General features: G+C 46.0%; 1 protein-coding gene and 1 long non-coding RNA gene across 3 annotated transcripts in view; one reads left to right on the top strand and one right to left on the bottom strand.

Moving 5' to 3' along the window:
* Nucleotides 1–27422, top strand: part of LOC121039775 (uncharacterized) — a 156594-nt gene that overhangs the window by 82410 nt on the left and 46762 nt on the right. Inside the window, exon 5 of the long non-coding RNA XR_005794977.1 lies at nucleotides 5128–5288. This is a non-coding gene — a long non-coding RNA (uncharacterized LOC121039775). The remainder of the gene's footprint in view (nucleotides 1–5127; nucleotides 5289–27422) is intronic.
* PPP1R3B (protein phosphatase 1 regulatory subunit 3B) lies at nucleotides 7–8025 on the bottom strand. 2 transcript variants are annotated; one of them, XM_040490147.1, is made up of 2 exons: nucleotides 7802–8025; nucleotides 7–1433 (listed from the first exon to the last, which is right to left on the bottom strand). In XM_040490147.1, the coding sequence occupies exons 1-2, from the start codon at nucleotides 7831–7833 to the stop codon at nucleotides 551–553; spliced, it is 915 nt and encodes a 304-aa protein (XP_040346081.1). In that variant the 5' UTR covers nucleotides 7834–8025; the 3' UTR covers nucleotides 7–550. The 2 variants fall into 2 exon arrangements, with proteins under 2 accessions (XP_040346081.1, XP_040346082.1); XM_040490148.1 differs by lacking the exon at nucleotides 7802–8025 and adding an exon at nucleotides 7031–7300.

Genomic DNA, 27422 nt, shown 5'->3' on the forward strand with positions numbered 1-27422 from the left:
GTGAAGTACATGGAGACCCGGAACAGCAGCAGCAAGGGGTGGGGGGTGGGGGGGCGACCCGGCTGGGCAGACAGCGCGCAAAGATGAGCCGCAAGGGTCCAATGGGAGGTGACTGAGCACGGAGTGACTTTCAGGTGACTGATTTTCCACATCACGGGGAGGGAGGCGCGGCCCCTCCAGGCAGCCGGATCACGCTCCTGGTTGCATCATTTCGAAGCCACTGCCCTCCAGCTTCTCCAGCACTGCCCGAAAGGCTGGTTCCCGCCCAGGCCCTTCCCACACTGGTCTCCTGCTCCGACCCTCGAGGCCGAGGCCGCCGCAGGTGCCGAGCAGACCAGCACCCTGCATCTACCCTGGCGTGCGAAACCAGTCGTGAGATCTAACCCTGGCTGGGTTTTGCTGGCTTCAGAAAAAAGTGAGTAGGATCCTTTCATTTTCAAAAACTGTGCCTAATGGCAGTTCAGCTGCTCTCTGGCTCCGTCTCCGCCTGCCTGTGACTGCAGCTAGACTTCCCAGGACCCACTCAGCCGCGCTCCGTCACGCACAGTCACTAGTAGTAGGGCCCTAGCTTTTCGTATCCTAAATAACTAGGCCACTCTGGAAACAGACCGTAGGAACACCGAGGGCTTCCAAACTGGTCAAAGGATATTCCAAAATCTGGTCCGTTCTGTGGCTCGGCTGTTCCCTGAGAGGATTTCAGTTCAGCCCGGATGATCCTATAGTTTTTGCCTTTGTTGCTGTCCCAGTAAGTCTGTCCGCGGCACTCAAAGCACACAGCAAACTCTATTCTCTCGTAAGACTGAACTTTCTCAGGTAAGCTAATGTCAAAGGAGAACGTGTCCCTGTCTGAACCAGCGTAAGTGTCCTTCACATACCAACAGGGAAAGTCTGTGAAGCTTTTCCAAGTGTCAAATGTCATCCGTATTTTCACCGTCTTCTCAAACGCCAGGTTCTGCACTTTCACTGTGCCAGCAATCGCTCTGTCTTTCAGCACACAGTTTTCAAGGCATACGTGGTCGGTCTGAAGCCGATTTCTAAAGTCTAAGTAATCTGCGGAAGGCTGTGAAAAATCCAGAACAAAGCTCTCGCTCTCTGCTGTCGTCAGACTCACAATGTTGTCTAGGAGCTCAGTGATGTTAAACGGAATATCTAACGGGTCATCGAATTCCGAGAACACTTTGACCATTGTCAGGGCCAGCCCTTGGTTGTCTGCGAAGGACACCCGCTTTTTCACCTTCTTCTCCTGCACGGTGGGGGCCACCATTCCGCCGGCTTCATCCTTGCTGCTCAGCTGAATGCAAGGCCTCAGTGGTTTGCTTGGCTTTGGCGAAGCCTTGAAGGCGAACCTCTCTCTGCGCAAGGAAGGGGCCATGCAGCTGTACCTGCACTCTATGTCCACAGCCATCATTGGGTTAGAGGAACAGGCTAGAACCCTGGCAGAAGGGGAAAGAAAGAAACGGCCGTGAGATCAGACAGAAGTTTAACTCCTCATTCGAACGGGGACTGGCCAACAATGTCTGCCTTCAGCTCTGGCCCAGCCCCTCTCCCCCCCTCCCACCCCCCCACCCCCCCTCTGCTGTGGTTCCGTATTAACTCAAGCGTGATCCAGCATGACCTTGGGTTCAGGGGACATTAAGACTGTAAAGTGGGGTGAAAAAGAGGACTGGGGTCAAAACAAATGAAAAAACAAACTATTTTCACAGGTTTTTCTGTCGGGATTTCTTGGGGGGCCTCACATGCCAGAGCACCTTGGGGAATACTGAAAAGAACAGGCGGTCTGCAAGAGTTCCCAAACTTATCTAACTAAGGAATCCTTTTTTTGTGGAACAGCTTGCGGAACACATGTTCTGAGGAACACACTTTGGTAAAGACGGCTTTAATAGGATAAAAATAAATGAACTCATGCCACGAATATCGGTAGTACCTATATGCCAGATATTATGCTAGACACTGAGATTCAATGGGGAAGACAGACACAAAGCTGTACAGTAGGTTTTTATTTTTATTTACTTATTTAAATATTTTTTAAGTGTTTATTTTGAGAGAGTGTGTGTGTGCACACGTGAGGGAGGGGCAGAGAGAGGGGGAGAGAGAATCCTAAGCAGGCTCCTGGCTGTCAGCATAGAGCCTGATGTGGGGCTTGAACTCACAAACTGTAAGACCATGACCTGAGCCGAAGCCGAAATTGAGAGTTGGTCACTTAACCAACTGAGCCATCCACGTGCTCCTAGATTTTTATATTCCAGCATATTTTTCTTTTTAAAAATGCCAACAATTCAGTTGTTTTCACCCTTTCATATAGGTGAATATTTGTTTTTTCTGTAGTGGAAAATAGTCTCTATAAGAATAAAAGGCAAAGAGAATCATGCTACAAGATCAGGTTAAATCTGACTTCCTAAAAACTATATTTTTCTAGAAGTGAGAAAAAATAAAACCAAATGATTAAAGACAAACTGGGAAAACATTTTATAAAAAGCATGGCAGCAAAGAGTTAATACCTTTATATACAAAGAGTTCCTACAAAACAATAACAAAGTAAAATAGTCAACACAGAAAAATGAGCAAAGAACATGAATAGAAGATTCCTGAAAAAAATTAAAATTGGCCCATAAATATACAAAATGTCCAACTTAAAGAATTTAGATTAGAAAACAATGCCTGTTGTTGCCTACTGAGTTAGTAAAGACTTTTTAAAGATAATATAAACACATGTATTAGTCTAAGTCAGCACAACCTTTCTAAATATTCTTCTCATTTTTGGTTCTTTTTTTAACATTTATTCATTTTGACATATTCGTTTTATATATTTTGAGAGAAAGAGAGAGAGTGAGAGAGCATGTGAGAGGGGGAAGGGCAGAGAGAGAGGAAGACACAGAATCCGAAGCAGGCTCCAGCCTCTGAGTTGTCAGCACAGAGCTGGATGTGGGGCTGGAAACCCAGGAACCGTGAGATCATGACCTGAGCCGAAGTCAGACGCTTAACTGAGCCACCCAGGCGTCCCGATCATTTTTGGTTCTAATATCGCATACAGGTATTCATTTTAAAGAGTTCATGAAAAGTGCATGGGGGTTAATGTACTAAAATGGTCAATGCAGCATCCTAGGGAGGAAAACGTGAGAAAATGAAAATAACCTAAATGACCGACAACAGGTATCTGGTTAAATCAAATATACCACCACATCCAGTGATAAAATTTTATATCATCATTAAAACTATTATTTGGAAAAAAAAAGGTATAAATGGCATAGAAAAAATGGATAATAATATACTGTCAAAGTAAAAAATAGAGAAGATAAAATTGTACATAGACTAGATTTGTGGGAGAAAAATATTAGGTATATGCGCAGAAAAAAAGACTAGAGATAGATTTAAAACCCTTAGAATATCCAGGTGATGTGATTTCAGGAACTTTGTTTTCCTGTTTTGTGTTTCTTGTATTTTCCAAAATCACATCAAGGGGTAAAACGAATCTAAAAAATGCCTCAAATATTTAAGATTGGCCAAAAACCTATCCTCTCAAACACTATGGCCTCGCTAAAGTCAAGCAATTTTTATCATTCCACTTACCATGGCAAATTTATATTGATTTGATGGTTACAATGGGCTAATGCAGAAGTCAGTGATGAAACCAGGATTAAAATCTGGTCTGTGAACCGCAGAACACAGGGTGTGGATTCCTTCCAAACCTCTCTCCCCTCCCCATGGCAAAGGGGAAGGTATGTGCTGGGGTTGGGCTGCTTGCTCTCAGGCCTCCCCTGGTTCCTGCCCGCTGGTGGGGGGCTTCAGGGTGATGGTATATTTGATCAAATATACAAAGAAAAATAAGAACAAAGACGTACTGGGTTTGATCCCATTTTCCAAAAGAAATATAACCCTTCCCCTAGGATGCAGGAACCATTTAGTGATAACTGACTGGAGAAACATACACATTCAGAGCAAAAACAATAAATTATAGCCGCAATGTAGTTATCTAAACATACATTTTAAACGATACTTGTCTTACTGTTTCCCCTCTAACAAAACCAATGAGTGAACATTTTAGGAGCAAATTTGCTTTCTATTATCTGTTCTATCCATGCAATCGTTCCGGAAAGGAAAAGTTCTGACTGAAATAGGCAAGATAGGTTTACAGAGGGTCTGTGGGTTGGCTAATGAGTTCAACGTAAAAAGAAACCCCTAGGGGCTCCTGGGTGCCTCAGTGGGTTGAGCTGGACGTGCTTGATTTTGGCTCAGGTCATGGTCTCACAGTTCATGAGATCAAGCCACACATCGGGCTCTGCACTGACAGATTGCATTGGTTAGACTGCACTGGAATTGTACTTTCAGCTTTAATGTTAGCACAGGTAGTTGTTTTTGTTTTTGTTTTTTTTAAATTAAATGTGGATTAAAAATACCCCCAAAGTGAGCATCCCACTCTTGCATCCCAGCCCCTCCCACTCTGCCCACACTCGCCAACCTGGGTGTGACCTGAGGGGGGTGGAGTTGCCCTCAGTCCACTACAGTCCTTCCTCCTTGCTTGAGTCAGCACAAGGTCAACTGTAAGTTCTCTATCTTCTTCTCTAGATCTCTTCAAGCCTGCAAACCAACCTCCTACGTGCTTTGCCGCACAGTTCATTAGAAAAAGGTTGGGAAACTCTCAGGATACCGTAGAAACAGAATTCTAAAACAAGCAGATCAGTTAAAGGATCTGCACACTTAAAGTCACTCTCAATTTCTAATCCTAAAGATTACAAAGACTTAGTTGAAGAGCTTGGTAAAGTTTCCCTATTTGGACCCAGTGGGTGTAAATTTGCCCCTGAGCTCCCTTCTATCACCAAGCTGTTAAGCATTAGTGGAACTGGGGGTGGGAAGGTGACATCCTGGTCAGAGCCAACTCTAATTATACAATTCCACTGGCACTTTCTACAGCCTAATTGGTTTTGCAACATTCTTCCATCAAAGGCAAAAATAAAGTTAATTACCTGGCCACCCAAGGGCTACTGCCTCAGGGACACTGCACAAGCAATCACTGCCCAGGGTCCCCTTCACTATTTTAGGGTCACCATAACTGGAGGGGAGGACATTAATCCCTGTGGCCCCATACATATGGATACAATCTGACTGTTGGCCACTTGCCTATCCTCACAGGTGGATCCCAGCTTTTATGACCCAGACCATTCTCCAAGAAGCAGTGTACCAAACTCTGGTTTCATGGAAGCTCTCCTGACCCTCTACTCAGGAATTCCCCAATGGACTGTGACAGGGCTGTCCATCACCCACAAGTCCTCCTAGCAGTGGAGATGTAAGAGGTAAGTTTCCTAAGTCTCTGAAAGGAAGGCATCTGGAAGGTGCTTTATCCTCAAATGGCATAAAAACGAGCAGGTGCCATCACAGTGCACATCAGGCTGCATCTCAGGCCCCCGCCTGACACTCTCCCTGGCTGCTTGGCCCCTTTCTCCCCAGGCCAGGGAATATAAGTCACCAAGCTTGGCCAGGGAAAAAGCCAGCAGGAGAAGACACAGACACATATTTGAACCAGTAGAGCATGACAGAGGACTGGATACCAGTTTGCTGCGGGACAAGATCATGAGAATACGAGTGGCTGTTACTCCGAGTCTCAAACACTTGGGTTCCACATAGATGCCCAAGAGATCAATTTTGCGCCACGAGGGACTGGGCCATGCCCAAGGGTAGATTTCAGGGTTCCTGGTCAAAAGATGGCAAATCCCAGCTCTCCATGAAAATTGGAGAAAACAGGGAGAGTTCTGCAGAAACACTTTCCCTGTTCCACTACATTAGTACCAAAAAACACACCTTCTCAGGACGGCTGGTCAGGTTAGATGTCATGGTGGTTTTTCCTGTGAAAACTATAGACTGGTAGAAAATAACCACATGACCTTCACAGTTTCAGACAGCCGAGCTACTGACTTTTTGGCTGTGCCTTTTATAGGAATAAACTTTTTGGGGGATTGAGGCCAAGATATTTGTCCTCCATTTTCATACTCTGATAAGAAAAGGCAGAAAAATCAGATGCACCAAGAACCCACCAGGAACACTGAAACTACCTTAGGTAAGCATTCACAACTAGGTTATACTTTTTTAAAAGATATGTCCATCTACCCCTTTGCCATTACTTTACTCCCCCCCCCCCAAAAGGTTTGGGTGACATGAATAAAGTTGACGTATTTTCCTTTGTACTGAGACCATGGGGCCCTTGTTCACAGCCTTAACAGCCACTTGAACTCTTCTATCCTGTAACCATCATCTAAAGCATCTTTGAGATACACACACACACACACACACACACACACACACACACACACACCTGAGTATTACAGGAAAGAAAACTCCACCTGCCACCTGACAATGCCCAATGTGAAACAGAGCACTGGCCTGGGAATGCCTGTGCTGCCCACTTGGAGCAAATCACTGAATCTGTCCAGGCTTAAGCTTTCTCCTCTGAGGTCCTTTCTGGCTCTGCCGTTCTTGTTTGCTAATAATGCCCACTAACTTCTCTTCTCTTCCCACTCACTTTTCCCTAAATACCTCTACTTTCCTCTTGTGGTGAGTCCACAGGCTGTCTTCACTTTAGTCTTGGCTCCTGGACAACCTCGCCAAATGAATCATTTCCTCTTCTCCCCACCCCAGCTCAAAGCTCTAACGTCTCTTTTCCCTGACCCTGGGTCTCCCAAGGAGGCCCGGCCACACAGACCACAGGCTCCAACACCTTTCAGCAACTCTCCCAAGTATTCAAGTCAAGCCTGTCCTCAATTTTCTCCTCTAGAGCAGAAAACAACACCCGACAGGCCACAACTCTTCAAGTATGTCCTTCTGGACCCTATACCCTGTCTTTTACAGCAAGTCCCTTCCACACCCCTTTCTCCGAGTTCAAAAGCGGGGCATGAACAGGTCAGGGGGCAGGCCAGAGCTTCCAGACTTGGAAGATCCCACAGGTCAAAGCCATCCTGACCCTGCCCCCCCCTCGGTCCAACCGACCTGCACCCCGCCCCCAAGCACTCCTGGAGCCTCCTTCGACTTGTCCCTCACCCACCTTTTGGACCGTGGGGAAGCCCCCTCCCCAGCTGGTTCGCTGCATCGGAGAGTCTGCAGGGAGGTGGCAGGAGAGGCTGCCACCACCGGACTACGTGAGCGTCGTGTGTCCGGGAGGCAGGGCTTGCGCTCCGTTCCCGGAGATATGACCCCTAGGGGGAGGAGGACGACGAGGGGGAGGAGCCCAAGTTATCACACCAGGGCGGGGCGGCGGGGCAATCCCGGTCGGAGCGGCGCCGCGAGAGCGTCCCCGCGCGGCAGACTCTCCCCCGCCGTCCCGGGACAGCCCCTGCCCGGGGACCGGGGACCGGGGTGGCTCTGTGTCCCATCGCAACTTGGCGACCTGAGAGATGGCCCAAGTGTGTTTCCTTGCATATTACCGAGAAACCGAGGCGCTGAGAAAAAAAGAGACCTTTCTTGTACTCCAGTCCCCAATTGCCCAATTTAGGGGACACTCCGGGACTGTCGGGTCCCAGGCTGGAAGCGCCGTGTCCCAGGTTCGAACTCGGCACAAGAGTCCCAGCCCGGGCCACTCCTCGCGGCCAGACCCGCACTTCTGTGGAACACGTGGATCCAGCCAGGCTCCATCCCACCTCTGGTCCCTGGGTTGCTCTCTCCACTCAAGCCCGTTTAGAGTGTTCCACCCCCGTACCGCAACTGCAAGTTGGACAGTGCAAGTGCAGGTGGCAGGAACCAAAGGTCTCCACTGCGCACTCCTCGCAGCCCTTTCTCGGCCCTGCACTGGGACGCTAGGGCTTGGGGACTGACGTACCTAGTACAGCTCATAAGTGCCGAAGTACACATGCGCCAGCCCGCGGCAGCATCCGCGCCGAGGTGGCAGGAGCAGAGGCGGCGACGGCAGGAGTGGGGGGCCGGGACTCAGGTCTGCGCCCTGGGCGGGCAGACGCATCCGTCCGTGCGCGAGAGCGGCCCGCTCGCCTAGTCCCTGCGGCCGGTCCCCCGGACTCAGGCTCCCAGCCGCCGCGCTGCTCCCTTTAACTTTCCAGCACCTCTCCCCACTTGGGGAGCCATCCCGGAACCCTTTTCACGTGAACGCCCCCCACAGCCAATGGGCGCGCTCGGGACGCGAGCCGTCGACCAATGGCCGTGGAGCCGCGGTCCGGGATAGCACCGCTTCGCCACGTGATGGGCCCAGCGCCCAGAGTGATAGTGTTGCAGTTTGGGGGCTGGGAAGGGGCAGTGGGGTCACTCTTTCATCAGAAGCCTGGGGACGGGCGCCAGGGGGCAGAGGCACTTTCCTACAGAGGAGGATCCCGTTACAGCCAGAAGGCTGGGTCGCAGGCGGCTTTGCCAAATTCCCTCTTCCTAAGCAAAGCCCCTGCGGGCCAAAGCCTGCCTACATCTGCAGACGTAGTTGCGGTTGCATTCACACCGTCCCGCGGTCCGCCTTTATCTTAGGCTTGAGCCGGGAGGGGGGGGGGGGGCACAGATGTCCCTTACTTCCCCATCACCTGCGGATCCCAGAGGAGCCCCAGGAGAATGCGAAGTGTGTTTGCCTCCGTGTTAGGTAGAGGCGCTCTGGGATTGACACTTCAGCTGTAAGGGTCATGTGGAAAACAAGTAACTACGGATGCTTGCTTTGTGTTAGTCATGGGTCCAGGTGTTAACTGTGAAAGGGATACAGTAAAATCGTTTTAGAAAGTTGTTATTGGGGCCATCTGCCAGAGTACCGCAGATATAGGTGTATAGGTAGGTACATTTCAGAGGAAATTACCTGACTTGAATCTGTTACAACTACCTGTACCAACAGGGCCTCCATGATCTCTGTGAGACACCTTGAGGTCTGTAGAGAATGATGACCCTAAAAGAGACCAGACCCTTCCTCTCATATGATTTCATTTAAATATATATTTATATAGTCATGTATTAATCTCCTTGGCGCTCAGCTCGGAGCTAGCCACTTCAGGGATGAGGATCCTAGTTTTCTAGTTTTCGTGATGTTTGGAAATTGATAGAGGGTTGTCAGCCTTTTAAAGTGCCAAGACATTAACATAAACAAACCCTACCGTCTTGTGTTACCGTCCTTTTATTTTAAAAAATGCTCTTTAAATTTTTTTTTTAACGTTTATTTATTTTTTTGGGACAGAGAGAGACAGAGCATGAACGGGGGAGGGGCAGAGAGAGAGGGAGACACAGAATCAGAAACAGGCTCCAGGCTCTGATCCATCAGCCCAGAGCCCGACGCGGGGCTCGAACTCACGGACCGCGAGATCGTGACCTGGCTGAAGTCGGACGCTCAACCGACTGCGCCACCCAGGCGCCCCTAAAAAATACTCTTTAACAACAAAAACAAAATAACAGTCTCAGAGTAAAGGCTATTCCCTCACATTGGATATATTTAGCTTTATGAACATTCATTCTGTTGAACACGGCATTTGGGAACTTCTGCTTTAAGGGAGATGAGCGCAAATTCTAATTTTACTAGAAATGTAAAACTGAAACACTGGTGGGTTGCATTAGTCCAATACAAGCCTTCAGCTCAAGACACAGTCTGCCTATCTGAAGAGGAATTATTAGCTTCTTCCTTCTCTTTCAGTGGACATATATGATAGAGGACCACCTCTGAAATCAGCTCAGTTGGTAGGCGTTTGGCAAACACAGTTTCCATGGAATATTCTCTTTGCCAACTCTCAACCCCTTTTATTAGCTGATGAGTAGGTTGAAGATTTATTAAGCCAAGTGTTGGCTACATTTCTCAAGGGTAGTGAGCATGCTAGAGGAGTGGGCAGAGATAAAGAGCCAACCCGTGTTGCAACATGAATGCAGGCAAAAGGCGATCTGAACCAAACTGGGAAGGAGTTGGGACAAGTAAATACAAACCTATAGCATTAAGGTTTGGAAGCGTCTTCCTTACATGGATCTAGGAAACCATGGGTCATAATTTCCCCTGTGGGTTAGGTGACTATTTCAGACCAGGAGAGTGGGGCTAAACTTAGTTGTGGCACACCACAGTCTTGGTAGGTAGGAGTGTGGCGTCCTTGAGTTTGAAAAGAGCACGGTCTCCTTCGAGATCAGAACAGAGCTGGGAAGTCAGCTGTTCTGGGAAGTAAGTTCTGTTCCACCAGAACTCAGCAACTCCCGTGCCCCAGAAGCTGAGAGCTGGACTGGCCGTTAGTCACAATCTTGTCTCACTGTCATTTTATAGCAGAAAGAAAGTAAAAACAGAATGTGTCAACCTTTTAGTCAACGCATACCAAGTTCCTTTTAGACTATCTGGCACTCAATTTCATTTAATCTGGCCTTAATTTCATTTAATAAGCCAACTCTCCCCACAAAAATAAACCAAAATCCTAGTAGTAGCTAAGCAAAGCTAATTATCATTTTCCCATAAACTTTCTTTTTGGTGGCTGTTCGTGGCTATTTGGTGGCTGTCTTCCTTGCACTTGGGCTCAGCTTCAGTCTTACACATTTGTTTATTCATTTAACACATTATTGAGTAACTACTATAAACCTGGCTGCTGGAAGTGGAAAACGAGTGAAATACGATCTTAACTTTCAAGAAGCTCTTAGGCTAATAAGTACTGATGTAGAATAAATGTGTGTGGAAGGTTAATTCTCTGTATTTTGGGAGCTAAGAGGAAGACTGCTTATGTGTGGCTGTGGAGGTGGGATGGGAGTGAGGAGGGTCAGCTGAGGAAGTGAGCATCGAACAGGATCCTGAAGGGGGAGTCAGAGTTTAGGGGTAACGGGAGAAAGCAGGGCAGGAATTGGCAAAGGAGCAGAGTTCTATATGTTCCCCCAAAGAATTTCCACTGTGCTGATTAAAAAATAAGGCTCCTTTCTGGCTTAAATATGAGACAGTGTTTCTTTATGCATGGGTTAACATCAGCTTGCTGTTCATCCATAAAGTTTTTGAAAATATCATTAATATCTTATCTCCTTCTCAACCGAGCACATTTCAAAAACAGCCAAACCCAGGTCTTATCCTCATCCAAGATTTTGGAAGAAAAATCTCTTTTTTCTTTTCTTCTTAGAGTCCTAACTTTTCCTTCTCTTTGGATAAAAATTGTTGCAAAGTGCCTCTAAATATAAATAACCAGCATCAAGAGTCAGAACTCAAGAAGAGAACATTCTTTTGCCTGATCAGAATAGAAAGTGGGAAAGACTGTTCCCAAACTGCCTAAGTGAATTTATATTTAGACAAGTGGAGTTGTTTGCACCTGTCAGAGCTGCAGACATGTTCTGGACGCATTAGGTTACCTGGGGCCCTCTGCCCCTCTTTCAGATCTGACTGAAAGAGACTTGCTAGGTCATGTTTTATGGGATAGGCATCTGAATACTAACAGGGATTCCGTAAGCCTCTTGTCTATGGAGAATGTCTCCTTTGTGTGGGAGAAGACCCTGAGGAGTTTACATATCCAAGCTCCCAGAGCCCAGTAGGGCATTTTCCTCACTGGGGAGGGGCTTTGAGTTCCCGAGTGAGGCTAATGTGTTACTTTTTAAAAAGTTACATATACGGAGCGCGTCGCAGCTTCTTCCTATGAACCTGCTACAATACCTTTGAGTTGTATTTATTATTTTTTTATGATTGTAAAATGAACGCTAGGTTACTGTAGACATGGTAGAAAATACGGAAAGATACAAAGTTGGAGATAGAATCAGCAGTACCCAGCAATAGCTACCAATGTAATTCACCATCTTTTTTTTCAGTGTGTATTCTATGCATAAACATTCTATTATCAGGATCGTACTATAAAGAAGGTATACTATCTTAATTTTTTACTCATGACAGCTTCTCATTTTGAGTACATTAATATTATTATACTTTTTCTCACTTGCTTTTTGATAGCTGCATAATATTCTTGCATACAAAGATGATGCTTTAACTATGTTCTTATTGCGGGACACTTAGATGTTTTTCCCCAAATTTTCTCTATTTTTAATGCACTTTGATAAGCATCTTTGTAGTTAAACCTTTGCCTGCATCCCTGGTTATTTCCTATTTCCCTGAGTACAGACCATGAGTACAGACACTCTTTAGACTCTTGATTTATATTGCCAAATTGTTTTTAGAAAGAGCAATGTTGATCTTTCATTCCCACTATTGGGGAAAATTAAGAATTAAATAATCTTAAGGTCTTGGTTTGTGGATTTGGGGCAAATTATACCTTAGCTTACAAAAAAAAAAAAGCCACATGGGAATTTTTACCACTGAATCATACATTCTGTGCCTGGGTAAAAATAGCTACATACCTCATCTTTTGCTTTAGCTTTGAATCTCAAAGTACAGAATCAATTTGTGTTATGAATGGAGTCTTCATAACCCATATTATTGACTTAAATTGTATTAGGTGGTGACTGGTCAGAGAGAAGGTGGAGAGGCTGGGACGGGGGAATACCACTTTGCCACAGGCTTAAACGGAATCGGGCAGATCTCCATATATATTTATATTCTTTGCTCATTCATCCCTTGTTCATGTCTGGTGTGGTCATAAATTATATTTAAACACGTGACTGTATACATATGATCCTCTGTAGAACATCCAGAATTTCATGACAAGTGGTGTGCATTTTTCGGAGGAGAACAATATGTCAAGCTCTTTGGAGGACTGTGACAGACCACTTGGCTGCCACGTGCCTTGTCCCTTCGGTCTGGGCTGTTTGTGCCACATGCCTCTGGAGTCAGATGCCTCGGATACTGCAGGCACTTTGGGTTTGGTGTAAGCGACTGTATTTCAGCCGGTTTCTTCTGCTATTTCCAAAACTGCCTGGATAGCTCTCTTAGAAACAGGCTGCGATAGGATTGGCATTAAGAAAACAGTTGGGGCGCCTGGGTGGCGCAGTCGGTTGAGCGTCCGACTTCAGCCAGGTCACGATCTCGCAGTCCGTGGGTTCGAGCCCCGCGTCGGGCTCTGGGCTGATGGATCAGAGCCTGGAGCCTGTTTCTGATTCTGTGTCTCCCTCTCTCTATGCCCCTCCCCCGTTCATGCTCTGTCTCTCTCTGTCCCCCAAATAAATAAACGTTGGAAAAAAAATTTTTTTTAAAGAAAACAGTGACTCACTTGAGCGGTGAGGAAAACTATTAAATATTTATGCACGATGAATTCTAAATGGACCCCACCATGTTCTCCAGCCACCTTTAATTTTCCATCACTTCTCTTTTTCTTTGAAACATAGAGGCAGCACCTGAACTGACTTCGTGGTTTTCCTTATGATCATTCGATATCCTCTAGAGAATTAGGACTTGAAGCCTGCATTCTTCCCTCTCGAAACTCATGGTAACAATTTCTCCACATGGAAAACTGTGGCTGTTTTGGAGCTAGAAGCTGAGCAAGGGAAGCTAGGAAGTCACCCCGTATGGAGAATATTCCTTCTCTGCCTCATGCCTTACCTGAGCTCTCAAGGAGCACACATTTCGGAGGGTAGAGGGGGGACCCATGGTCCAACGTGTTTATTTCACCTACTGCTTAAAACAATGCAGAGGACAATAGAGTATTTGTTATAAAGGCTACTCGGGTCTGTTATAAAATTACACTTCACTAAAAACAACAACCTGATAACTAACTATTAGTATGGGTCTTACTTGGTGAGTAGGCAGGATTATAGAATATACAAAGGCCAACTTCGACATTGTTTCCATTTAAGCCTTGGAGATTGATATAGCCATGTATTAATTCTTAGCAAAGACATTAGGTGTCGTTCCGATTTTCTTCTGTTAATTCTTTGGTCATCTTCGACTGCAGAGTCCCTTGAGACATAAGGGCTGTTGCCTACTGTCTTTCTGAAGGCTTACTGCTCTGAACAGTTCAGTAACTTCTCCTTTTTTCCCTGATTCTGACCCTGCTTCCTCTTCCCTCTTCTTCCTTTTTTTTTTTTAATTTTTTAATGTTTATTTTTGAGAGAGAGAGAGAGAGAGAGCATGAGCAAGAGAGGGGCAGGGGGAGAGAGAGAGAGACAGAGAGAGAGAGAGAGAGAGAGAGACAATCTGAAGCAGGCTCCAGGCTCTGAGCTGTCACCACAGAGCCTGACATGGGGCTCGAACCCACGAGCTATGAATCATCACCTGAGCCAAAGTCAGATGCTTTACCAGTAGAGCCACCCAGGTGCCCCGACCCCCTTTCTTTTCTTTTTTTTTTTGGGGGGGGGGTATTGCTCCCTAGTTTGTAAAATCTAAAAATTTTTCTCCCCTAAGATTAGTAAGTAAGCATTTCTCTTTCTTATAAATTAGCATGTTCCATCAACTCACAGGGACAATCCAAAAGCCAAGGGTTAGGAGAAGAAGTGTATTGCAAAATAACTTCCTGCCAAATTTCCTAGGAAGACACATAAAAAGATGAAGACTCAAGAACCGGGGTGCCTGGGTGGCTCCATCGGTTAAGCATCTGACTTCAGCTCAGGTCATGATCTCGCAGTTCGTGGGTTCGAGCCCCACGTCGGGCTCCGTGCTGACAGCTCGGAGCCTGGAGCCGGCTTCGGATTCTGTGTCTCCCTCTCTCTCTGCCCCTTCCCTGCTCACATTCTGTGTCTCTCTGTCTGTCAACAATAAATAAATGTTAAAAAAAAAAAAAAAAAGACAGAACCCTCATACCCTGGATATAATGATGTACGGTGTTTAAGAGCTCGGCCGTCTGGTGGTCCTGCACTTGAATACTGATTCTGCGCCATGGGCTGTGGACCTTGGGAAAATGATTCCCAACTCTGTGCCTCTGTTTGCATCACTGTAACATGGGAATACTAATGCCTGCCTGGCAGGACTACTTTGAAGATTTCCGGGAACACTTCCTGTGTAACCAGGATGACCTAAGGGCACCGAGAGTCACATTACTTGATTATTCTCGATGCAATAAAACCTGGATCTGAACGCTCCCCTTAGCAAAGCCAGCAAGAAGCTTAAAACCAGGTGGCTTATGCAGGCCTCCAAAGTGGGAACAAGCCCTTTGTCCTTGAACTCTGGGCACTGCCCTTGATGCAGCTTCTTCTGCAGCCCATTGTCTGGAGAGGCCCGGTCTTCGCCCCACACCAGAGCTACTGTCTGAGACAGGCTTGGACACTGCCCACTTAGCCGGCCTGGTGTGAAGCTCGTGGGCCCCCAGATCCAAGGCTTTTTCACGTCAGCAGGCTGTCAATTTCTATCACCTGCAGAAACTTCAGTTCCCACAGGTCACGTAGAAGTCCCTCCCTCTCTGGGCTGGATCTTTCTGCAAACCCATTCAAGCACCAGGCTCTACATCTCTCCCACTCTTTTTTTTTTTTTAATTAAAAAAAATTTTTTTAAATTTATTTTTGAGAAAGTGCGAGCAGGGCAGGTGCAGAGAGAGAGGGGGACAGAGGATCTGAAGCGGCTCCGTGCTGACAGCAGCAAGCCCCATGCGGGGCTCAAACCCATGAACCGTGAGATCGTGACCTAAGCCAAAGTTGGACGCCCAACCGACTGAGCCACTCAGGTGCCCCGAAATCTCTCCCACGCTTAAGTAGTTTTGAACACTTTCTGCATGGATCCAGAATTCCCAAACACCACCAAGTACAGGGGCAATTTTCTTCAGAGGCTCTAGAAATGTGAAGGAGCTGTTGGTACCTCCTTAGGGCTAAAAAGAGCCAGGACTTTAGGGAAAACAAAAACAAAACCAAAAACAAAACCCTACCTTTTTTCTGTAGTGTAAGGTGTTGGGGTATATGAGAATAAAGCCCAAATTTATATGCTGACACAATGTGGTAAATGTTCTGATGGGTGAACAGAAACAACAACTAAAATGTGGCTTGTGATAAAGAGAAAGGGATATTTCTAAAGACTGAAAAGGAGCCAACCTCTACGCCAGGTTTACCGTAGGAAACACGAGAAAATTTTAAGATCCTTGATCCCTAGAAGACAAGGTCCTTATGACTTACAGAAAACCACATACAGAGAAAGGATTCAGATGAAAAGTTAGCATGATGATTCTTTTTCTCTTTTAGTTTAGAAAAATTTATTGAGAAATATGTGAGTTTATCCTATACAGCTCATTGCTTTCTTAGGTGGTTCTACCATATAATAATTTTTGTAGTAAACCTTGAGCAAGGTATAGCATGCATTTTGAAAAGTGAATACATTTAAGTGTATAGATTAGTAAATTGCCAGAGTATCTGTCCACTAGATGTACAGAAGCCCTTTTTATTCCCAATTGTCTCCCAGAGATAAGGAATTACCTACTGGTCTCTAATACAACAGCAGGAGGGTTTCTATTTTTGTTAATGTTTGTTAGTTTGTTTGTTTATTTACTTTGAGAGACAGCACATGTGAGTGGAGGGGGGAAGAGAGAGAGGAGAGAAAGATTCCCAAGCAGGCTCTGTGTTGTCAGCATGGAGCCTGGTGCGAGGCTAGATCCCATGAACCCTGAGATTGTGACCTGAGCTGAAATCAAGAGTCAAACACTTAACCATCTGAGCCACCCAGGTGCCCCTAGTAAGATGGTTTCTTACAAAACTAAAAATACTCTTACCATATGCTTCTTGGTATCTACTGAAAGGAGTCAAAAACTTATGTCCACACAAAAGTCGGCACATAGATTTTAACAGCAGCTTTATTCACTATTGCCAAAACTTGGAAGCAGCCAATGTGTCTTTCAGTAGGTGAATGGATGAATAAACTGTGGTTCATACAGAAAATAGAATGTTATTCAGCACTAAAAAGGAATGAGCTATTGAGCCATGAGAAGGCATGGCAGAAACTTAATGTATATTACCAAGCAAAAGAAGGCCATCTAAAAGGGCCACCTACTGTATGACAGTCTGGAAAAGGCACAGTTATGGAGGCAGTAAAAGGGTCGATGGTTGTCAGGGCGGGGTGGGTGGGAAATGCATAGGCAGAGTGCAGAGGATTTTTAGGGTAGTGAAAATACTCTGTATGATAATATAATGATGGGTATATAGGTCACTACACATTTGTTCTAAACCCATAGAATGTACAACACTAAGAGTGAACCCTAAGATAAACACTATTGACCTTTGGGGATTATGATGTGTCCATATAGCTTCATCCTTGGCAAAAAACGTACTATTCTGGTGAGCAATGTGGATAATGAGAGAGGCCATGTGGCTGTGGAGGCAAGGGGTATAGAGGAAATCTCTGTACCTCCCTCTCAATTTTATTGTAAATCTAAAACATCTCTAAAAAAAAAAAAATCAGATCTTAAAAAAATTCAGCAAGATAAGCTATGAAGAGAGATGAGGTAGATAAGAACGTATGGCCAAAAATGCAGTCGAAGAATTAAACTCCATTGTGGATGTGGAAATAAGCAAAACTGACAGCGTAGAAAATGGAATCAATGATTTGGAGGTTAATCTTGTGAGGTCTACTAGGATGTATAGGAAAAGAACATTGAATTAGAAATGACACGAGAAGAGAATTACTGAAAAAAGAGACAGCTACTGAGAAAGAGAATAGAAATCCAATTTAAGAATGATAGTATTACTAAAGAAAAAATCAGAACAGAAACAGAAGAGTGATAATAGCTTTAATGAAGAAAACATTTCCAAGCTGGAAAGAGACCAGAGTAAATAGATTGAATAGGCTCACATATTTCAGATAAAATCAATTTTAAAAGACCCACAATGAGACACATACCAATGACATTTTTAAATTACAAAAACAGAAACAAAAATGTTACAAGTATCCAGGTAGGAAATAATTAACCCCCCCAAACAGGAACAAATACCAGCCTGACTTCTGACCTCTTTGTAGCACTGTCAGAACACTTTGGAGAAGGATCTAGAAGAATTTTGTACCCAGCCAAGTTGACTTTCATGTGTGCATGACCTCTCTTCCTAACACTTCCCAATTTTCTTACCAATTTTCCCCTCCACCACAAAATACAGCAATCAGACTGAATAGTATTTTAATTTTTTTTTCAACGTTTATTTATTTTTGGGACAGAGAGAGACAGAGCATGAACGGGGGAGGGGCAGAGAGAGAGGGAGACACAGAATCGGAAACAGGCTCCAGGCTCTGAGCCATCAGCCCAGAGCCTGACACGGGGCTCGAACTCACAGACCGCGAGATCGTGACCTGGCTGAAGTCGGACGCTTAACCGACTGCGCCACCCAGGCGCCCCCTTCCCTGATGAGATTCTAATGTTACATATAAAAGTCTATTTTGTGCTCCCATTTCTCATTGATTTCAGGGATCCCGTCATCTGGCAGCAATAGTGTTATTTGCTGCCGAGAAAGCTCTCTGGACCGATGACGTCTTAACCTCTCCCGCTTCTAGGGTGGTCCTATTGTTTCCTTACTGGTGGGAATTTGTACTTTGTGGGTGTAGTGTTTGCTCAGGTGGAAGAGTTCAACATACCAAGTCTCTGCTCCCTGATTCCACTCCAAATGCCAAGACTTGAGTTTACAAATCCTATTAAAAAATCATAGACTACTAGAGTTAAAAGGACTTTATTAGTCTGGGGCCCTCTGTTTACAGGTGAAGAAACAGAGACCCAGAAGGGTGCCATCATTTGTTGAAAGTCATAGAGTCGGATACTGTTTGAGTTGGGACTACCCGGTCTCCTGATTTTTGTGTATCCACCACCAGGCAGGCTCTGATGAGCAAGATCTAGTGACAAGCCCACACAAGCCAGTCTTCCTGTAGGCCGGTGCCCAAAGCCCATAGAATGGCCAAACGTAAAGCTAATACCCACTAATCGAAAGGCTAGTGAATTTCCAATAATACGTGGAGGAACAACTTCAACATGGTGCCTCAAAGCAGCTGACACCCAAAGGTATCCAGCGTAGAAGTGTCTGAGGACACAGGTAGTGTGCTTCCGGCCGGATCTTCTTCAGAATTCCCCAAAGATTTAACTTTTAAGGGCTCTAGCAACCAGAACATTTTCCTTCTAAACAAGCAGACTTGGCCCGCAATACCAGGCATCCTGTCTTCAAACAGGGATCAAGGTCACCGCCTACATTCGGAGATTCCATAGCTCTTTTACTTGAATTTGGGCAAGTCAGGAACTCATTAAGTTACAAAAGAGAGAAGCCCCACTCCACTAGCTTAATCAAACAAATAAAAGGAAAAAAATAAATAAACTGGTTCATGCAACCAAATACCAGGAAGGCAGGGGTGGGATTGGTCCTAGGAGTAACTTTTCCACACTGTGGGGAATGTTGCCACCCACTCTGTGGGCCAAAACTCATCTGACTCAGAGAGCAGAGAGGAAAGAGGGAATCTCTCCCCTGATGTCAGCATTCAAAATTCCGGGGGTGGGGGGGAGACACTGATGGACTGATAACTGGCCCGAGAGATGGCCCAGTCTCTTCCATGCCCACTTCTCCGTTGCGGAGCATTTTCTGTCACTAAGTTAAAGGGAGTGGGCAGGAAATGGGTACAAGGCAGATACTAACAATAGCGAGTGTTTTGATTACTATCGTAACAGGTTTCATATAGTGTACGGAAGGTAGCATGCTGTCTTCCTATCATGAGTGCCATCTTGTATTTCCAAGAAAGAAAAGGAAAGAAATGAGTAGTTGCTTAACTTTACCTTCCCCTTCACCACCTTCACCAACCCCACTTCTAGAAGGTGTTGGATGCCGTCTGGTGGCCAGGAAGGACTGCCGGAGAGCACGAGAACTTAGCACTCTGCACCGAGTAACCAGGAGTCCGCCATGCTTCGTGGATGATTCCTACTCCCTCCCAGAGCCAGTCCCAGGGGTCCTGCTGGTGCCATCTCCCCTCCTTAGATATGACAATCACCAGGAGGGAGGGCAGAGGAATATACTTGCTTGGTACCAGGCAACAAACAAATTCATCATGGGGTCATTTCAGATGAGGAGGAGATGTCCACACTGGAGTCTCCAAGATGATGCCCTCGTGCTTCCCCAGGTGGGCATCACCGGCGACCCTCATCAGCCCTTGGCTCCATTGCTGTCCAGCTGGCTGGTGCAGCTCAAGCATAGCGAGAGCCAGAGCCACCATGGGGGGAAAGCCCTTTTGCCCGCACTTGGGCTTCATTTCCATCTTTATGCTCCACAGGCCCAATCTAAACAGCTACGGGTTTCAGTTATTAAGTCCAGCACCAGGCACTTTACATACTTTATACCCGTAGCCTGAAAGGTAGCTATTTCTATGAAGTCCCCTTCAGAGGGGAGAAAACCAAAGGCCCAGCAACTTGCCCAAAATCACATAGTAGCAGAATGCAGAGTCTTGATTCAAAGTCAAATCTGTCCGCAAGGCCCAGGCTCCTTCCACTGCTGATGGCTGATGGCCCCACCTCAGGGACTTATGGTCTTGCTTCCTCAGTGTGCTGTATTAAACTTCAGGCCCCGGGCAGAACAGACTTCGGATTTTACAAGCAAGCATAGCCCTCAATTCAATTTGACTGACAAGTGCCCCATTCACAGGCCTGCGGGAACAAACAGATGATTAGGTTCCTGGTGGCTGTGGTTGGGAGCGGAGGCAGAGGGGTCCTCAGCCTCCCTGGCTGGTCACAGCGGAGTGGGCTGGAAGGAAACCAGGGGGAGGTGGAGAAGACAAGCCTAGGGCTGGAGAAAAGGGAGGCAGATAGGGGACACGTCGGGAGGAAGGTGCCCGAGGCTTATGTGGGGGGGGGAAAGGAAAGGCCACACAATGGATGAACAGATGCCAGACATCTCTGTTCTCAGGAGGAAGTCAGACATGGAGAGAAGGCCTCTGACCCCAAACAATTCTCAAGTACACCTACGTCCTGAGACAGTCTGCAGAATAAATAGACAAAGCAACCTGCTGTAAGCACAGTGAAGGTAGGAAATTCCATAGTAAACCCAGAAGGAATTCATTTACTGAAAACCGCTTTGTGAACGTTGTTCAGGATGGGTGAACGCCATCCTGGCTTCTCTGGCTTCTGTCACAACCCCGGGGCATGGGGCTACAGTGTGCAAAAGGGGTGTCACACTTGGGTGTGGTTTGTGTAGGGGAGAGGCAGTCCCTTGTGACTGACACCCGTCCTTTCATCTCCGGGCCCCCCTCCATGGCCCCCAGCCAGAACTGCCACTTGTCATATGGTGTGTGAAGCAGGGACTCTTGCAAGGCATCAGGACAGAGGGGGTGACTGGGAGAGGGGCGGAGCACAGTCTGCCAGTGGGTCCTCTTGGACACAAATTTTATTTTCCGCTGACCTTTGTGCCTCGAGGACTCCTGGGATCTCAAGATAGACAATATTCTCAAGGGGGTCATACCAACCTCAAAGACATCCTACCAAAACAAAAATCAACTTTAATTCCAATTCACTCCAATTTAAGACATGAACGTGTGCCATCTGGCATTTTTATAAATGAGAGGAAATGCTGTTGAAGCAAAGTAATGAAAACTCCAAGGCCCCAAAGAATACCGGGAAGTCACAAGTTTAGGATTATAAGGATCCTGGAAAAACTTTTACTGGGATATGAGTTTCTAGCGCTTTTCTGACCACTGCTGGGTATGGAGCAAGGGTGCAGAAGAGTTGCCCTTCCAGAGCCTACGGTCATGCCGCCAGCGGACAGGGGAGTTCTCCTCCCCTCCCGCAGGGAAGGCAGAGCTTGGGCTGTCACTGCCTCCTGGGGTGCTCTGGGGCCCGAGATTTCAACCTCCCTCTGTCTGCCAAGCACTTAAATGTATTTAATGCGACTTCAATTTCAAATGTACTTAATACCCATTTGTTTAAATTAGACGTTTTGATTAAAAGACAGCCAAAATTGGATAAAGGAAAATCATCTTATACCTAAAGACATGTTGGAGAAAAGACGTGATAAGGAAACATGGAAAAACATGGGGTGCCTGGGTGGCTCAGTCGGTGAAGCATCTGACTTCAGCTCAGGTCATGATCTCACGGTCTGTGAGTTCGAGCCCCGTGTAGGGCTCTGTGCTGACAGCTCAGAGCCTGGAGCCTGCCTCGGATTCTGTGTTTCCCTCTCTCTCTGCCCCTACCCCACTCACGCTCTCTCTCCCTCTCTCAAAAATAAATAAACATTAAAAAAAAGTTAAAAAAAAAAGAAGGAAAGACAATGAAGAAGCTTATATGTTATGGTTTCCCAAAGTGCCTTGGCCGAAACACTAATCCCAAGACAAGTTCATCACCAGAAGTTTTTCTGGGATCAAATACATCAGGGGCTCATCAACTGACGACAAATCTGGAGACTCTGACCAACTTTGGAGATTCCCAGTCATCTGTCGAGAGCATCTGACAAATCCTGCAGTGAAGAAAGCTGCCTGTGTTTACTTAACCTGGCATTTCCTAGACTGGCCTGAGAACTTGCCTGTCCTGCAAAGCAGCATTTTACTGTATGGCGAGAAGCAAATGTGAAAAAAACAAAACAAAACAAAACAAAACAAAAAAACCATAGGTGAACATGACTGAAATTTTAGAAAAGAAAGTCTAGCAGAATTAGTACATATATTACACCTGATTTAATTCTGTGTAACGTTAAGCCTCCATAGAGAGCAAGGACAGAAAGCTTTCCCTAGGACAGAATGATCAGAAGGATGCCTTCTGCCACTCAAGACCAGAGGCAAGCCACAATGGAAGAAGTGGAACCAGATGGAAGAGATGAAATAAAAGCAGTTCAAGACTTATCAGAAGGAAAGAAGGCGTATTGAAAGAGCCTTTCTTGTACAACATGGACACGTAAAGACAAGACCCAAGTGCCTCACTTGATTCCAGCTCTAGTACTCGGCACGAACCCACCGTTCACCCACGTGAACATTTTGTGCAGGTTTGAACGGGAAAACTCTTCCTTCTTTTGAAAATAGAGGCGTTGTAACAGAAACACAAAGGAGAAGGCCATGTCCAAGATAGGAGTGATGTAGGCACAAGTTAAGGAGTGATAGAGCTACCAGAGCCTAGAAGAGGCAAGGAAGGATCCTCCCCTAGAGCCGTCAAGGAAAGCCTGTCCCTGCTGATTCCTTGATTTTGGATTTCCGGCCTCCAGAACTGTGAGAGAATAAATTTCTACTGTTTCAAGCCAAAAAAATAATAATAGAAGAGTTTTTTTTTTAATTTTTAATGTTTATTTAATTTGGAGAGACAGCATGAGTGGGCTAGGGGCAGAGAGAGAGGGAGACACAGAATCCAAAGCAGGCTCCAGGCTCTGAGCTGTCAGCACAGAGCCTGACGCGGGGCTTGAACCCACGCGTGATGAGATCACGACCTGAGCTGAAGTCAGATGCTTCACTGACTGAGCCACCCAGACCCCCCAATAATAGAAGAATTTTTATCTTTGTAGGATCAAAATTCGTTCATTCATTCATTCATTCATTCATTCATTCATTCATTTATTCAATGCAATTGGTTGATTGCCTACCTATGCCAGTCAGAGCTGAGACTACAGAGTGAGCAAGCCAGGATTTTTGTTGGGTCAGCTCTCATGTTGGAGAGAGAAGTGATGGGAGCACCTAACCACAGGCGACCATGTTGAGATCTTCATAATGGGATAACTGTGGCCACTGGACTGGACCCAGAATGGGATGGCCCCAGTGTATCTCATCTGTTTCGATCCCTACAGCAGTTAAACAGTGCTTTCTCAGTCACTGAGGCAAACCAACAGATGGCTGTGTGATTGTCTACAGAACCAAACATTAACTACCGGGCTTGGCAATGTATCTCTTCTCCTGAAGGCTCTGGAAGCAGATATCAGACAACACTCTGGAAGATGCTGAAAACGTTAAAAGATAAAATGTGGAAACTCAGAATTCAACTCTGGCACTGTCCACTTGACAACGTCTGCCCAGCCTCAGTATGGAGATTATTTGTGGGTTTCACAGGAGCATTGGACAGAATGACGAGGGACTTTCAACTGCTTTTTTAAAAATATATAAATGGTAAAATAGAAAACTACTCATAAAACCTCTGTCTGGAGATGAAGGGTTTCTATCAAGTTACATGTTGGCCAAAGAGGTGTGTGGGGAATTTGGCCCCCTTCACCTAGAGAATGTGTAGTTCCTTGTTCTTGGCCACGTTCTAATGTTGCCTGCATTTGAGTCTATGATGCTCTGTCTCTATACAAATGCTGTTTGTTTTAATGAAGTAATAATTGCAGTAATGAGCAGGGAACTTATGTCTCTAGTAAGCACATCAACACCACTTGGCCTAATCCTCTAAAATCAGCTATTCCTAAACCATAAAACTCTTAAACTGTGCATGTTGCCCTAGAGACACTAGCAAACAACGAGAACCCACCCGAGAGTCACCAAAGGCACCATCTAGCTGTCACCGCATTCCATAAGATCCCAGTTTCAAAGGCTGCCATTTCCTCTGCCTCTCAGAGGTGCCGCCATAGACACACTGAGGGAGCTGACCATCCAGCCTGTTTCTGAAGGGCCCAGGGTGAAGATTCTGCTCCAGGTCTAGTAAGTAGGTACTAGGTACTGACAAATACTGTCCGCAGAGCCTTGGCAGGCTTTCCTGCCCTGTGAGTGTGGAACAGACAGCTTCCACTCCACCTTCCTTCCCCTGGCAGCCTCTTCCTTAGCCTCCTGGGTTCAACTGAAGAATCGCATGCCCAGAGAGGTCCCTTCATGCCCCTACATCCCGGCCAATCTAGATCCTTCCTGTCTGAGGTCTTCAGAGCAGTTGTTACCATCTGTAATCATTTCCACTTCCACCTATTTTCTTGTTTGTAGTCTCTCTCAGGGTCGGCTTTTGGAGGAATCAAAACAAAGACAGGAATCGAAGGATCTGCACTTTTGTTTAGGAAATGCAACCGGGTAGCCGTGTATACAACAGGTCGGAGGGCTGAGAGACTGCATGAACAGACCAGAGAAAGGATGACAGCAGTTGTCTGATGAGGGGGACCAAAGTCAGAGGATGCCTGAAGGAAGCAAGAAAAGGGAAGGAAGTGAGATGGCCACCAATGAGCATAAGGTATAGAAAAAAAAAAGGAATGGTATGCAGGTGAGAGAAGGTAATTTGGTCTTAGAAATTTGCACATGAGATGCTGGTGTGCTATCTGGGTAGGGTTGTCCATCAGGCAGGCGTATATTCAGGTCAAGAGATATAGATTGAAGAGTTGGGTATATGGTGGTGGTGGTTGAAACAACAGGAGAGAGTGATAAGGGAGAAAGTACTGATATGGAGAAATTAACTCACAATCTCTGATTGTGTATATTGTATACTGTAATATACCAGACACTATGCTAGCCTGAGGGCCTAGAAAGCACCAGCATTCGCAAGATTAGGAAAGGAGGCAGAGAACTGAGAACAGCATTCAGCAATGGCAGATAGCAGATCTACCAATCATCACCACTCTTTCTTGCTTTACACACTGCAGACATCACTAGTAGATCATGAAGATTTTCTTCACAGAGCTTAGATTTGCCTCAGAGTCCTTGCCAACACCATGCTCCAGGAAGCAACGCTAATTAATCAGATTTGGCTCTTGAGAGAGAAACTCTTTGCTGTCTTTGGTGCTGTGGAAGCCAAGAGAAGAAAGGCTTGTACAAAGGAGAGGTTCAGTGGGAGCCATTTTTTGTAGAGAGGCAGAGGAGAGCAAAGCCTGAAAAAAGCCAGCAGGACTAAGTGAATAGGATGTCTCACGGACCCCTAAGAGAGCAGCAGGACTGTGGTCTGAGTGCAGGATTCAAGCAGATACTGGCATTCCTGTCTGCTGCCTGCTCAAGGGAGTACTGTGCTTGGAGCCAATAAGCTTAGGCTGTAATTGCCAAGTTCCTAGTAACCCAGGGTGATGCTTTATCTCGAGAAATAAACATAATTCAATTTTGAGAAGCAGTTAGCAATTACATGTTCTCTCTGCGGATAAAATTTCACTCAATTTTCCAAACCTATCTTAAGAGAGCAGTAAGCACCTTATCTCTCAGATGGATTAGATTGACCATATGCAGTATGCATTTTGTTTTCATATTCCACAATTGCATTTGGGGGACATTGGGAAAGCTTTAAAAAAATCCCCAATGCAAGTGGCTGCTGATGTTGGGAAAATGTGTGTCAACAACACCTTCTGCCTTCAATCTCTACAACATTTGACATAAAACACATAAGACAAAACCAGGAATGGCCTGGAGATGGCTCCACAGAAGGAAATGGACACTATAAGGGATTCAGTTGCAGAAATCATCCTGGTTCTGGCTCTAGCTTGGGTTTGACCTTGGGCAAGTTGCTTCACTTCAGTCCTTTGTTTCTTCATCTGGAAAATGAGAGTCCTGGCCACGGGCACTCTAGTCGAGAGAAAAGTCTATGATTCATCTGTGGCCAACCCACCTTTACCCCCACAGTCATCAGGCAAGTCCTCATCAATAATTTATACACACCTGAATGTCAGCTCTGTGTAGAATCAAGTTTCCCCTACTTGGTCTGCTTCCGGTTGAATTAAAACTCCCCTGCCATCTAATGATACACCCAGTCTGGAGAGGTCAGAGTTGATGACATCCAAGTTGCTTTCAAAGCTCAACATTTCTAGGAAGGGACCCATCAATATTAATTAAGTGCTGGCAGATCTCAGGATTCCTTAGTTATTCTAAAAAATGTGCAAGCTCACTCGTCCTGTGTGCCCATGAGGAATTTGGATATACCTGCAGATCTGGTTACTGTATCAATTGGGCAACATCCAAAGGCCACTCACTCTGCTTCCTGAATTTCAAGTGTGTTCTTACTGAATTTTCTGATGAATACCTAAAGAATTAAGTGAGCTTCTGACCAAAACCACTACAGTCATTGGGTAAACTGGAAAAAAGTAACACGGTATTGCATTGTTACTACTGCCCCTAAGTAATAAGTCAACGATCAGGGCGTCAGGCTGGCCCATGCATTTCTTTGAATGTTGTGCAATGAAGATCTGTGAAAGGACCCACAGAAGCATCTGGACTCCATCCAGAGATGAGCACCCCTCGTAGCTGATATTTTTGCATCGGGGAGGGGTGAGCTCTCAACTCTTTGGTCCCTGGACTTGTCTTCTGTTTCTCTGCTTTCTTCCCATTCTCGTTTCCAGGGTCTGCTTCCTCTGTCCATCTGTCAAAGGCTGGTATGCCTCAGGATCCTGTCCTTGCTCTTTCTTTAAAGCTAGAGTATTTACCCTTCCAAGGCTCGCTCATTTTCTGGACTTAAAAGTGCCTCTGTTGCTGATCAGACCTGCACATCCTCCTGGTCCCTGAGCATCCTCGATGGGAGCACAGAGATGGGGGCGTGGGGGGGGGGGGACATGAGGCCACTTGCAATCTAAAGCTCAGCGAGCAGCACCATCAGCCATCTGAGCCAGAGACCTGGATGCTCTTCACACTTCTTCCCTCTTCCCTCTAATAGGGGACCAAATCCTTTCTGAGTCACTTCCCTTTCCCTGCTGCCACCTTCTGTCCATCTCAACTGCTGCTGCCTTAACTCGGGGCTTTCATTGTCTCTCACCTGAGCTATTTCCGTAGCATTAACAGATATTGTCACCTCCACCTTGCCCTCTCCACTGCAGCCAGGATGATCTTTCCCATGTGAAAATCAGATCACCGTTTCTTTTTGCCA

Source organism: Herpailurus yagouaroundi, unplaced genomic scaffold (genome assembly GCF_014898765.1).
Source record: "Herpailurus yagouaroundi ecotype Mexico unplaced genomic scaffold, PumYag 181, whole genome shotgun sequence".
In the NCBI taxonomy this organism is placed as follows: Eukaryota; Metazoa; Chordata; class Mammalia; order Carnivora; family Felidae; genus Herpailurus; species Herpailurus yagouaroundi.

What these genes read in the sequence shown, in the direction of transcription:
- PPP1R3B (XM_040490147.1), bottom strand. Translation starts at nt 7,833, where the DNA reads ATGTGTACTTCGGCACTTATGAGCTGTACTAG. An exon ending in GCACTTATGAGCTGTACTAG is followed by an intron (nt 1,434 to 7,801) that starts GTACGTCAGTCC and finishes CCCTTCTGCCAG; the next exon opens with GGTTCTAGCCTGTTCCTCTA.